This window comes from Primulina tabacum, chromosome 12 (assembly GCF_025594145.1).
Source record: "Primulina tabacum isolate GXHZ01 chromosome 12, ASM2559414v2, whole genome shotgun sequence".
Lineage (NCBI taxonomy): Eukaryota > Viridiplantae > Streptophyta > Magnoliopsida > Lamiales > Gesneriaceae > Primulina > Primulina tabacum.
In genome coordinates this window covers 36,419,574-36,434,457 of record NC_134561.1, presented here as the reverse complement: position 1 = coordinate 36,434,457, position 14,884 = coordinate 36,419,574, and the positions used below count along the sequence as shown (strand labels likewise).

At 34.1% G+C, this 14,884-nt stretch overlaps 1 protein-coding gene across 5 annotated transcripts; it reads left to right on the top strand.

Annotated features, from left to right (window-relative positions):
• Positions 1-995: 995 nt before the first annotated feature.
• LOC142520538 (protein LONGIFOLIA 1-like) lies at positions 996-6,114 on the top strand. Of its 5 annotated transcripts, none has more exons than XM_075623555.1 (6): positions 996-1,387; positions 1,935-2,210; positions 2,406-2,476; positions 2,741-4,843; positions 4,927-5,074; positions 5,146-6,114. In XM_075623555.1, exons 2-6 carry the CDS (start codon positions 2,054-2,056, stop codon positions 5,970-5,972), a joined length of 3,306 nt encoding a protein of 1,101 aa, XP_075479670.1. In that variant the 5' UTR covers positions 996-1,387; positions 1,935-2,053; the 3' UTR covers positions 5,973-6,114. The 5 variants fall into 5 exon arrangements, with proteins under 5 accessions (XP_075479670.1, XP_075479669.1, XP_075479667.1 ...); XM_075623554.1 differs by having other exon boundaries at positions 996-1,453; XM_075623552.1 differs by having other exon boundaries at positions 996-1,472.
• Positions 6,115-14,884: the final 8,770 nt, after the last annotated feature.

Here is a 14,884-nt window from a genome sequence, read left to right as displayed (position 1 = left end):
TACCAAAAACCATGGTATTGTGGTTGCAAAAATTTTGGGCTTTTGATTGATAATTTCACTCCATCAATTGTTGAAGCCTTGACATTGGAGAAGCACTGAGCTGGCTAAAAGAATTACAAGTTGATCAAGTCATTGTTGAATTTGATGCCCATATCGTTATTGAATCATTGAATTATTCAGTACCAGATTCTTGGTGTTTAAGTTTAATAGTCGAAGATTGTACTGTTGGATCAATTTATTTATATGGGCTTATATGTGAATAATTATGTATTGTGGGTTGTCTATTAAGTTAAGCCCAAAATAAAGTGATCAATTAATGTTTCGGGTTATTGGGCTTTAATGTATCTAATGGGTTGTGGGCCTTTAATGTGTAGAGACATAAGTGTAATTTCTGTTTTTATGATGGGCTAAAACAGAAATATCAGAAGATATTGATAAACATTATCTATAAATATGGGTCATGGTCCCCAGATCTCGCGTTATCACTTTCACTATTCTCTCCCCCATTAAGAAAATAGTTCTGAAGAGAAACTAAAGGATTCTCTAAAGAAAAGAGCGAGTTGGAAGATCAAGACACGTTCTAAAGAATTCAGGATTATGGCTTCAGGTACGCTTTCGCTTAAGTTTTCAGTCAAATTTTTGATGATTTATCATGATGGATTCTGCGGTTTATGGGTTTTCCCCAACATGTAAATTCTCCGCTAGGAAGTTATCATCTTATTTTTTTACTTTTACGTATGGATCAACGAATCAGGCAGTCCATACCCTTGCTAAGAAAATCGTTTATGTATCAGGTTTGGTAGGTCGAAGATATCCTAATTCTGTTGTGATTTTCAATGTGATTATTTCAGATTCTTAGCTATAATATTTTTTTTTGTTTTTTTTTTTTAAAAACTTTACTTATTATAAACTTAGAGAGAATCTTGAAAAATTAGTTAAAAGCATCATGAATCTTGGCTTAATCTCTCCTACTACCCAATTAATCCCGGACAAAATCACATGTTCGTCCAGTGGAATTTAGGCCTACTCATGTACCAGCACCCTTCCACACTTCCACATGGAAGAGCGAGAAAAGCCTGCAAATGACCTTCCCCCACGGGCCACACCGCCCCTTCATCTCTCCTCCTCCTACTCCTATTCTCCTCATATTAAATCTAAGTACTAATTTTCTTGAAAATTAGAATATTATCAATGCCAACTTTTTGCTCTTTTTATCGTATTCTTGTGTCCTTCTGGATGATGGACCAAGGACCATGTTATGTTTCGTTGAACAACTGACCATCCAAGCTTCAGTGGGCTGTCTTCGAAAATTTTAATTTTGAGGCATTCTTGTTAAGGGATTTGGCAATGGCGTTTTCTTTTTGGATCTAGGGAGATTCTTCTTGCTGTAATGCGATGTTTTTTTTAGTTACTTGAGTGGGTGAATGTTGAATATTGTGCGGCTGGCGAGAAAGTATGTGTGCTGTTTTTTGGTATGTTGCCGTTTGTTCTTTGTGGATAAAGCCTGGTTTTCTTATCCAAGATCATTGCAAATGAATGTTTTGACTTAGAAATTTGATTTTTGTAATATGAGATTTTTTTATTCTTGTTATTTTTGGGCATTGATTCCTGGAAAGAAACTGAAATTTTTTTGGAAATCTCTGAGGCTTTTGGGAGATCTTTCTGTCTGAAAGATAGATTTTTTTCCACGGTTTTCTGTTAAAAAGGTCGAGTCTTGATGTGTTGACCAGTAATCAATTGAAAGAAACCGCTTTCAGGGGAAATTTACTTGTCAAATGTGTATGAATAAGTGGAATTTGTAGAGATTATGACAATTTGCTTCTTCTTGAGATGCTTGTTAATTTACCATCTGAATTTTGAAACTTCATTTTTTTTTTCTAATTTATAATTCAGAGCTGGTGATTGATTCTTCTTACCTTTTGAATGATGTTTAGGGGTAGGAGAAGTATATGTGACAAAATGGAAAGCTGGTTTTGGCATTAAACCAGAGGACTTAAAGGTGGACTTTGGGGAAAATAGGTGTGATTGTGACTGAAGAGGGAGGGGTGTGAAGATGGCAGCAAAGCTATTGCAATCTTTGACAGATGACAATTTAGATTTGCAGAAGCAAATAGGATGTATGACTGGAATTTTTCAACTGTTTGATCGGCAACAAGTGCTCACCGGTGGTAAGAGCATCGTTGGCCATACGACGAAGAGGCTTCCTGCTGGTAAAGATTTGTTCTCCATCGCTACTTGTAGTTGATTGCCAAGAATCTTGAATTAGGACAATGAGGTCTTAAGATTAAGTTTTTATAATGTCTCGTATGAGATTCTGTTACTGGTTTAATGACACTCATATTGAAGTAATGTTTTCATAAAAAATATGCTGTATCACTCATTTTTAATGTTATTTAATTTTGCAGGAAAATCCCACTCCAGTAGCAGTAATTTAGAAAGAGATTCTTCCAACGGACAGCTAAGATCTGCATCACTGGTGAGATTTAAGTTTTACCGAGGAGTGGATATGAACTGAATGTTTTGATTAATTTACAGTACAAATTGAATCCATGGATCTGGTTGGATATGTAATAACTTGCGATACTCTTGTCGAACTTTTTAGGACCGTGACAGTGATTCTAGAATGGTTATATTTTCATCTCAAAGTGTCTTTATTGATCTTTTCCACATGCCATAGAGCTATCAATTATGGAATTTACTCGACTGTCTGAAATTCGACCTTTTCCATGTATCAAAACAGGAAAAATACCCAAACAAGAATATGCAAGAGAGACAGAGAGTACTCACCGAATCGTCCAGGGCTTCATTCTCATCTTCTTCCCGCTCATCCTCTTTTTGTTCCCTCGATTGTAACAGAACTACTCAATTAGAACCAACCTCTTTTGATGGAATAATTTTCCCGGAAACACCCTTGAGGGATTCAGCTATGAGCCTGCAGGATTCATCTCCACACTTTAGTCGACAAGTCATTGATCTGAGGCATTTAGTGAAGGATTCCATGTACAGGGAAGTTCAGAGATCATCATTTAAAGCTAAATCCACGGAGGCAATGGATCTTGTAGCGAAGCACAGAGACTCACCTAGGCCACCGATAAAAACTTATGTTGGTTCCCATGGTTTGTCTCCTGAAAAAAGTTCAGTTACACCTGCTGATCTCAAAGAGTCTCTTAGAGTTCTAACTAAACTTCAAGAAGCACCTTGGTATCATAATGAACCCAGAGAACTACTTTTGAGATCAGCATCTTACCACTCGAAAGATGGGTCATCATTTTCGGTTTCGAAGGATCTCCCACGGTTTTCTTATGATGGAAGGGAAATGAACAGGGCACCTGATGTTTCCAAATCTTCCCTCAAGCTTAAAGACCTTCCGAGACTCTCATTAGACACTAGGGAAGGTTCATTGCGGAGCCTGAAAGCTGACTCAAAATCAAACTTTTTTGTGAAAACATTGCAGAAGGACAGCAGTGAGTTTGATAGAAAGACTCATAATCTGCAACAATCTCCTGGAAACCAAGCACGGCCTCCAAGCGTTGTTGCGAAGCTGATGGGTTTGGAAACACTGCCTGATTCAACCTCATCCAGTGAGAGCAATGTGGGTTCGAGTAGAAGTTATCTAAATGAAGATTTTGTTAATGTTTCAAGGTCTTTTACGAACACTGATTCAAGCAAACCAATCCAACCATTAAGTTCAAGTTCTTCGAAAAAATTGTGGAACGACCATAGCTCACCACGACGGAGAAATCCCGATTCTTCAATGAAGCCAATGTCGCGGTTTCCAATTGAACCTGCACCATGGAAGCAGACTGATGGAAGTAAAAGCTCTCAGAAACCAGCCTTCAGAAGCACGAGAGGTCTAGCAAAGACTCCGAACACCATTCCTACAGTTTACAGTGAGATTGAGAAGAGATTAAAAGATCTTGAATTCACACAATCTGGAAAGGACCTTCGAGCACTCAAACAGATATTGGAATCAATGCAGGCAAAGGGACTTTTAGAAACTGAAAAGGAAGGTCAAGGTTCAAATTTCGCCAGTCATGAAGATCGTGAGCAAAAATTTTCAAGTCCGATACATGATTCTAGATTATCAAACAATCGAAATTCAAAGATGGATCAGATTCTTGCCTCCACAAAGAAGAGGGTAGGCTCGGGAAGAAATTACGAGTCTTCTATTGTAATAATGAAACCAGCTAAACTTGTTGAGAAATCTGGTATACCTGCTGCTTCTGTGCTTTCCCTTGATGGCTTTCCTGGTCTGTTCAAAAATCAGGATAGTAACTCTATTGAAAGTAGAAAAGGATCAAGCAGTGGCAGAACGTCTAACTATTTGGCTACTAAATCCAATCAACTAGAAAATGCTGCAACTCCCATCAATTTGAAAAATGACAGAATTTCGAAAGCCACTCAGAATTCAACAAGTTCCCAACAGTCAGCCAAAGATAAAAATGCTAGTTCAGGGAAGAGTTCGGGATCAATCAGCCCAAGAATCCAACAGAAGAAAGCCGGGCTGGAAAAAAGAACTCGACCACTGACCACCCCTCCTGATTCAAGCAAATTGAGAAAACAGCCAAACAAGCAACAGACTGAGTCTGTTTCACCAGCTGGAAGACTCAGGCCAAAAAATCTGAACTTTCATGCAATTGAGGAGCAACCTAGTGAGATCCTAGCCGAACCAAGGAATTCGAGTTATCATGAAAATGAGAACTTAGTTCAACTGACCAAGAGTCCCACACATGAATCAAGAAGCGTAGAATTGTTTAGTTCTGAAAGATCTCCTAGCACGTGCCATAGACAATATCCATCCTTGAAGGCTTGTGAACTTATGCTCTCTGGCTTGGCAGAAAAGGTTGGTAGTTGGTGCTATCAACATCCTATGTTAAATTGGTTAATTATAGTCTTTTAGTTACATATCTTGTGATGTTATTGTAGAAATCCGCCCTGACATTGAATGACGAAGAAGCAGCGGAGCTCGCATGTGCTCCAACCGAGTACTCAAGTCCCGTCTCTGTTCTTGATAATGCGGCACATAAAGATGATTCTCCTTCACCTGCTAAGTATATAGGAAAGACCCTCAAAGGTAAGCGTGAATTCAAAGATAATTTTCTTGTTAAATAATCAGTTGATTGACTCAACATATTCTATCTGCAGTTGATGTATTCATTGATGCAGAGAAGAACGGTAACACGGTTCAAGGAAGTTCAATGACTAATAGTGGATTGAACTCCATGGAAATGAGTATCACGTCTAAAATCAATAGAAAGAAACTTCAGAACATCGAAAATTTAGTCCAGAAGCTCAGAAGGATCAACTCTAGCCACGATGAAGCTCGAACAGATTACATCGCCTCTTTATGCGAGAACACTGATCCGGATCACCGCTACGTTTCTGAGATTCTATTAGCTTCAGGTCTCCTCCTCCGAGGCCTCGGAGGGAGCCTGGAAAATTTCCAATTCCATCCATCCGGCCATCCTATCAACCCTGATTTGTTTTTGGTCTTGGAACAAACAAAAGCAAGCACATTACTGAAGGAAGAACGTAGCAATGAAAGGACGGCAACTCAGATGATGTCCATAGATAAATTACATCGAAAATTAGTTTTCGACACTGTGAATGAGATTCTTACCCAAAGATTGGCACTTTCTGAGCCATGGCCGAGGATGCTTAAGCCTGCAAGAAAGGCTGTGAATCCACTGAAGCTTCTCAGAGACTTGTGCTCAAAGATTGAAGGGCTTCAGGCTGAAACTTCCAAATGTGACGGCGGCTCTGATGCAGAGGATGACGGATGGAAAAACATCTTATGTAAAGATTTGACTCTTCGGTGTGAAAGCTGGACAAGTTTCGATGATGAAATCTCGGGTCCTGTTCTTGACATTGAACGCTTGATTTTCAAGGATTTAGTCGACGAGGTCGTGATCGGAGAGTCTACTGGTTTGAAAACGAAATCGGGCAGGCATAGGAATCACTTCTCAAAGTAACTTTACACTGAAGCTTGTTTCACAACACCTTAATTTTATTCTTTGTTTGTTGTTAACATGGTTCTTGTGTGTGTGTTTAAAACCATTCACATGTAAAACAACTTATTGTTGCATTGTAAAGGAAATCCTCTTGAGTTTGTTGTATCTTGTCTATAAAGTTTTACTTTATTACTGCAAAATATTCAAGGTTATTACTGCAAAATATTCAAGGTAATACTTTGAGTGAGATGGACTTGATATGATATACTTATTCGCCTCTAGGTGTGTTCAAGTTGGTAGAGTAGACGAGTGTTTGATCATGTTCATGAACTCGACTTTTTGCCAAGAAAACTAGCAGTAGTTCTATTATGGTAAATAGCATTTAAGTACCCAGTGGAAATAAAATAAATGCACTTCTTCTGTATAAATTAATGAATTTTTAAATCCCAATGTTTTAAAGATTATACGTAAAACCCTATGGGCAAAAAATATAAGATTTTCAAAAACAAAGTTTTTGTTGAAAAATATATTTAAAATGTGTGTATTGAATATTTGAATGTTGAATATTTGAATGTTGAAAATAAGAGTTGTAAATATTAAAAATTAGTGTGTGATGATTTAGGTAATGATGCATTTTATTTTTGGATTATTTGTAAAGATTTCCTATAAATAGATCTCTCATTTGTGAAGAAATTCACAATTGAGTAGAGAGAAAAATATTATAAAGTGTGTAGTTTGGTAAATTTTGAGAGTTTGAGATTTTTACTTTTTACCATAAATTTTTACTTTTTCACAACATGGTATCAGCACGAAGCTCTAAAAGTCCTCCATCCTTTTCCAAGCTCCAAACAGAAGAAAAAGGTAACAAAAGTAATAATATTTATTTTACTGTTATTTATTTATTGTGTATATATTTAATATATAATATAATGTTATTATTAATAATAAAAATAAATTTTTCAAAAACTTGTTATAAATCTTGGGAGGATGTTAAGACGACATCCCACACTCCCGGTAAGGGATACGACAAGTATAAAAGCCTATAAGATTTTTAAATAAAATATCTTATGACACATCATTATAATAATATGATATGATATACATAATTATTTAAATATGTCTAATATTATATACACCATATTATTATCATAAAATTATACAAATACATACCTTTATTTTTTTATACACCAACGGTCATAAACGGTAACAAAATGGCTAGTTTTTGCCCTATAAATATGATCTCATAAACACATTCAATCACTCCAACTTTCTCTTCTTCTCTAAAAATTATTCTTCACTAAATTTTCGAAGAAAAAAGAAGATGGCTTTCTCAAGGTTATTTTTAATTATTTTGGTTATCATACTCACGAGTCTTTTATTTATCGGAGAATATCCTCCTCGTGTGTTTTCTTTATTTTTACAAATGCTTGTACTTGTTGTTTATCCATTACTTTGTATTGCAATATTCATTAACTAATAAAATACATCGTAATTTTTTTTTAGTACCACCATGTCAAATTTGACAAAGCTCGAATTTGTTGCGCTCGACATCACGGGAAAAAATTATATGCCATGGACTCTCGATGTAGAAATGCATCTTGAGTCATTGGGTTTAAGTGAGACAATAAAAGAAAATGTCATATCGACATCACAAGAAAAGGCAAAAGCCATTATATTTTTGCGTCGACATCTCGACGAGGGATTGAAATGTGAATATTTAATTGAAAAAGATCTCATGGCTTTGTGGAAAGGATTGAAAGAAAGATTTGAACATATAAGGGAAGTTATACTTCCGACCGCCCGTGATGAATGGAATATGTTAAGATTCCAAGATTTTAAGAAAGTCAGCGATTATAATTCAGCAATGTATCGAATAATCTCGCAGCTAAAATTTTGTGGACATGAGGTCACAGAATCGGAAATGCTTGAAAAAACATTTTTCACGTTTCATGCATCAAATATTACTCTACAGCAACAATATAGAGTACGTGGATTTGCGAGATATTCTGAACTCATCGCCTGTCTTCTTGTGGCGGAAAAAACAACGAGCTATTAATGAGAAATCATCAGTCCCGACCCACTGGATCAACAGCATTTCCAGAAGTAAATGCTGTAAGTAAAAATGAATTTAAACCTGGAAACCAAAATCAAATTCAAAGACAAGATTTTGGTCGAGGTCGAGGTCGAGGTCGTGGACGTGGACGTGGACGTGGAATTGGCCGTGGTCGTGGTCGAGGCCGTGGTTTTGAAAACAATAGAGATAGTTATTTTTATAATTCATCTCAAAAGAGCGTCCCAAACCATCCACATAAAAGGCATCATGAGAATACAAGTGTTAATGAGAAACACTCAAAAAGATATGAAAGTTCTTGTTTCAGATGTGGTACTCCAGGACATTGGTTCAAAATTTGTCGAGCCCCTGAACACCTTTGTAAACTTTATAAAGAATCATTAAAGGGGAAAGAAAAGGAGACCAACTTCACTGAACGCGGTGACCATTTGAGTGATTCAACTCATTTTGATGCTAGTGATTTTATGAATGATTTCTCTGGAAATGATCAATATGTTGGTGGGATAGAAATGAACAATATTGATGCTGCAGATTTTTTCTCAATGATTTCTCTGAAAATGAACAATATAGTGGTAGAATATAAATGTACAATAATTTATTTTTCATGTATCCATATAATAATGTTTTATTGTACAATTATGATATGTGTTATATTTACATATGTATTGTCAGTAATTTTATTTCATTGCATATTTTTTTGAAGTTTAAAAAATGGAAAATGCTATGAGCAAAGCTGAAGTTTGCATACCCGATAGTGGTACAACGCACACTATCCTCCGAGATAAAAGATATTTCTTGGAACTAAAACCAACAAAAACAACGGTGAATACAATATCAGGTCCTGTAGACTTGATTAAAGGATGTGGTAAAGCACAATTTTTGTTACCTAATGGTACAAAATTTTTGATCAATGATGCTTTATATTCACCACAATCGAAAAGAAATTTGTTGAGTTTTAATGATATATATTCCCATGGGTATGATACTCAAACAATGAATGAAGGGAATGAAAAATATATGTGTCTTATCACATATAAATCAGGAAAGAAATATGTGATTGAAAAACTACCAATGCTCCCTACTGGATTGCATTATACACATATAAGTCCGATTGAATCAAACATGGTAGTTGATAATTCTTCAATATTAACCAATTGGCATGATCGATTGGGACATCCTGGTTCAACAATGATGCGAAGAATTATAGAAAATACACATGGTCATCCACTGAAAGACCAGAAGATCTTTCAGAATAATAAGTTTCAATGTAAAACATGTTCTCTTGAAAACTTATTATAAGACCATCGCCAGCCAAAATCCAAACTGAATCACCAGTGTTTCTTGAACGTATTCAGGGTGATATTTGTGGACCAATCCATCCACCATGTGGACCATTCAGATATTTTATGGTATTAATTTATGCCTCCAGCAGATGGTCACATGTATGTTTATTGTCAACTCGAAATGTTGCATTTGCAAGATTGCTTGCTCAAATAATAAAATTGAGGAATCAATTTCCCGATTATACAATCAAGAAAATTAGACTTGATAATGCTGGTGAATTTACTTCCCAGACTTTCAATGATTATTGTATGTCTATGGGAATCATTGTTGAGCATCCTGTTGCTCATGTACATACACAGAATGGATTGGCTGAATCATTGATTAAACGTCTGCAAATGATTGCTAGACCAATGATTATGAAAACAAAGCTCCCAATTTCTATATGGGGACATGCAATTTTACACGCTGCTTCATTAATTCGCATCAGACCAAGTGCATATCATAAATACTCCCCATTGCAGCTTGCATTTGGTAAAGAACCAGACATTTCTCATCTGAGAATTTTTGGATGTATGGTGTATGTGCCTATTGCACCACCGCAACGAAAGAAAATGGGACCTCAAAGAAAGGTTGAAATTTATATCGGTTATGATAGTCCATCAATCATTCGATATCTTGAACCTCAGACAGGCGACGTGTCCACAGCACGTTTTGCTTATTGTCATTTTAATGAGAAAATCTTCCCAATGTTAGGGGGAGAACAGAAACATACCGAAAAGGAAATTACATGGCATGTATCATCATTGTTACATATGGATCCAAGAACAAAACAATGTGAAAAAGATGTACAACAAATTGTACACTTGCAAAGAATAGCCAATCAAATACCAGATGCATTTGCTGACACAAAAGGGGTAACTAAATCATATATACATGCTGCAAATGCCCCTGCTCGAATTGAAATTCCAAAGAAACAAATTGAAGATACTCATGATGTCATTAAACGCCTGAAGCGTGGAAGGCCAGTCGGTTCCAAGGATAAAAATCCTCGAAAAGAAAATTTATAGAGAAACACGATGATCACAAAATAAAGAATGATGTTCCTGAAGAAACACATGATGATCACAAAATAGAGAATGGTGTTCCTGAAGAAACACATGATGATGAAAATATTCTGTCAGAACCACAAACTGACGAGAATCATGAAATCTCTATCAATTACATTAATACTGGAAAAATATGGAACTGAAAAGATATAGAAGAAATTGATGATATATTTTCTTATAATGTGGCAATCGACATCATAAATGATAATGAAGATCATGAACCAAAATCTTTTGGTGAATGTAAAAATCGGCAGGATTGGATAAAATGGAAAGAAGCCATCAAGGTTGAATTGGATTCGCTAAATAAACGGAATTTTTTTTTGACCTATAGTCCTTACACCTGAAGGTGTAAAACCTGTTGGATACAAATGGGTTTTTATTCGAAAGCGAAATGAGAAAAATGAAATAGTGAGATATAAAGCTCGACTTGTTGCACAAGGTTTTTCTCAAATGCCTGGAATTGATTATGAAGAAACGTATTCTCCCGTGATAGATGCAATTACGTTTCGGTATTTGATTAGCTTGGCGGTATCTGAAAATTTAGAAATGCGTCTTATGGATGTTGTTACAGCTTACTTATATGGATCACTTGATAGTAATATATATATATATGAAAATCCCTGAAGGATTTAAGATGCCTGAAGCATAAAGTTCAAAACCCAGAGAATGTTATTCTGTGAAATTACAAAGATCATTATATGGGTTAAAGCAATCTGGTCGAATGTGGTATAATCGACTAAGTGATCACTTGATGAAAAAGGGATATGTAAATAATTCAATATGCCCTTGTGTTTTCATTAAGAAAACAACATCCGGATGCGTAATTATTGCTGTATATGTTGATGATTTAAACATCATTGGAACGAATAAGGAAATTCAAGAAGTTGTGTCATACTTGAAGGAAGAATTTAAAATGAAGGATCTTGGAAAAACCAAGTATTGTCTGGGTTTACAAATTGAACAAAAAGAATGTGGAATGTTTGTTCACCAGACAAATTATACAGAAAAGATCCTCAAACGTTTTAATATAGATAAATCAAATCCTTTAAGTACTCCAATGGTTGTTAGATCATTAAACATAGAAAAGGATCCATTCCGACCATGTGAAGAAGATGAAGATATTCTTGGTCCAGAAGTACCATATCTAAGTGCTATCGGTGCCCTTATGTATCTTACAAATTGTACAAGGCCTGATATATTTTTTGCCGTAAATTTGTTGGCAAGATTTAGCACATATCCAACAAAGAGACACTGGAACGGAATTAAACATATATTCCGTTATCTACGAGGAACGACAGACTTGGGACTTTTGTATTCAAAAAATGCTAATCCAAGTATAATTGGTTATGCCGATGCTGGATACTTATCTGATCCACACAAGGCACGTTCCCAAAGTGGATATGTTTTTACTCGTGGAGGCACTGCAATTTCTTGGCGTTCACAGAAACAAACGCTCGTAACAACTTCATCAAATCATGCCGAGATTATTGCACTACATGAAGCAAGTCGTGAATGTATGTGGTTAAAATCAATGACCCAACATATCCAAATCTCACGCGGATTATCATTCGACGAGAAGCATGTGATACTATATGAAGATAATGCTGCATGTGTTGCTCAAATGAAAGAAGGATACATAAAAAGCGACAGAACTAAACATATTGCTCATAAGTTCTTCGCATTCACCAAGGAGCTTGAGAAGAATAAATGTATTGATGTTCGTCACATTCAATCAAGTGAAAATTCATCAGATCTCTTCACAAAGGCGCTTCCTACGTCAATATTCAGAAAGCATATATATAATATTGGGATGCGCAATCTACGAAATTTGTGAAGAATTGTTCGTGTCAACATGAGGGGGAGTTTACGTGACTGCACTCTTTTTCCCTTGCTATGGTTTTTATCCCAATGGGTTTTTCCTAGTAAGGTTTTTAACGAGGCAGTATAAAAACACGTAATGAAGACAATCATTATGATCATCATCACAAGGGGGAGTGTCGAAAAATATATTTAAAATGTGTGTATTGAATATTTGAATGTTGAATATTTGAATGTTGAAAATAAGAGTTGTAAATATTGAAAATTAGTGTGTGATGATGTAGGTAATGATGTATTTTATTTTTGGATTATTTGTAAAGATTTCCTATAAATAGATCTCTCATTTGTGAAGAAAATCACAATTGAGTAGAGAGAAAAATATTATAAAGTGTGTAGCTTGGTAAATTTTGAGAGTTTGAAATTTTTACTTTTTACCATAAATTTTTACTTTTTCACAACAGTTTTAAAGGATCTTTGATTTGTATATATAATTTTATTTTCCGCTGATAAAATGCATTATGATATTTTTCACATAAAACAATTGAAAAATTAGTCAATTGAAAGTAGACCTGTCAAAACAGGTCGGCAGGCACAACCCGTTAAAACACGTTAGGCGGAGCGAGTTAAAAATTAACTAACATACCAATTTTTAGTTATATTTGACGAGTTAAGACGAGGCGAGCCGGCCAACCTCTATTTGGGCTGGTTGGGATTTTATATATATATATATATATATAACATACATATAAATATATCACTTTTAATTGTGAATTTTCTTATATGTCCTTGTTCATTTAAGTTAGCCAATTAAATTATTAGGTTATCTTAAGGGTTTTTTTTGTAATTCATTGTCCATCTTAAATGAATTTGGACATTAAAACACATTCCTCTTTATTTCTTCAATTGTGAACTTCCTTATATGTCCTTGTTCATTTAAGTTGGCCAATTAAATTATTAGGTTATCTTAAGGGTTATTTTGTAATTCATTGTCCATCTTAAATGAATTTGGACATTAATACACATTCCTCTTTATTTCTTAAATTTTATGCCAAAAAAATTAATTTTTTACATTTTCTTGTTCATTAAAGTTAGCAAATTGAATTAATATGTCTTTTTAAGGGTTTTTTTTGTGATTCATTGTCCATCTTAAATAGATTTGGATATTAATTCACATCTTCTTTATTTTCTAAATTTTATGTAAAAAAATTATTTATTTACATTTCTTAGTCAATTTTTGTGATTCTTTGTCCATTGTCTATGTGTACTCTATTTAAGTAAATTTTAGTTTTGATTTTGGTAAAATTCACTATTCTGTTAATTTTATTTTTATTGTTTTTTCCGTTTTGAATGATATTTGAATGAAAAATATTTTTGTTGATTTATCATTTAAGAGAGCTGTATTATGTCGCTGATTGAAAAATGTCATATAAATAAATAAATATATATGATTTATTGTCATGATGTATTTTTATGTATTGTGTTTTGATATGTTTAGATTGATAAATACTTATAAACATGATGTTATTCAAACGACTTTAAACATTATCTAATTCTCGTGATTATATTTTTATTATTAGTCACCTACGTGCATCGCACGTGTTCATTCCTATTATATATATATATATATATATATATATATATATATATATATATATATAATGTTTAATTTGAATGTTTAGATATATATATATATATCACTTCTAGGGAAAAAAAAAATCGCTCTAAACATTCAAATTAAACATTAACCGATTTTCAAAAGCAATCGTTTCGATTATAAAATCCAAGTCACGATACTTCTAATGAAAACATTGTTCCGATGGCGAACTCGAATTATAGAACGTTTATGTGTTTGATTAGTAAATTTATTGTCAAATTCATATTTTCCAAATTAGTTCTCCAAATAAATGATTATAAAGTAGATTTTAACAAAATTGTTAAACACATGTGCGTAGTCAATTGTATGATTTTCAAAACTAAACTACACGGCAAGATGAAATGAAAAAAAGGTCAAGTGCAGAAAATATAAATGTTGTAGAATGATATAAACCTTTTGCTTGAGCTGTCGTACGATTTAAAAGATTTGAGTTGTATTGTTACTATCAGCTATAACTTTTGGTGAAACGGCAAACACTCGATCAAACAATTGGTATTAGAGTCAATGTCACGAGTTCGATTCTCATTAATTGCAAATAATGAAATTATTGAGAGGAAAATAGTTGAGTGGAATAATTGTTCATGTTAGGTAGAACAATTAAAAAGTGGTGCTTGAACTGCTGTACGATTTAAAATATTTGAGTTATACCGATCGGTCCAAGCTACACAAAACACCACAAATTGTGAAAATTTAATAAATGAAAAGTTTATCAGTCATAAATATTGATTTCAACTAATTATCAGAAAATCTTATACAAATGTATCTAAAAAGTTCTTAATTTTAATATAACATATATTTCTTTACACAAACAAAATTGTTGAATGAACAAAAAATATTGGACATAAAAACGTGTCTACAATTACTAATCGTGTATACCACATTGGTTGTCTCTCTAATATATATATATATATATTTATTTATTTATTTATTTATTTATTATTTTTTTTGGGGTGTCGGATTACATGGAAATTTGAGTTGATTCGATCCTAGCATTGCCCTA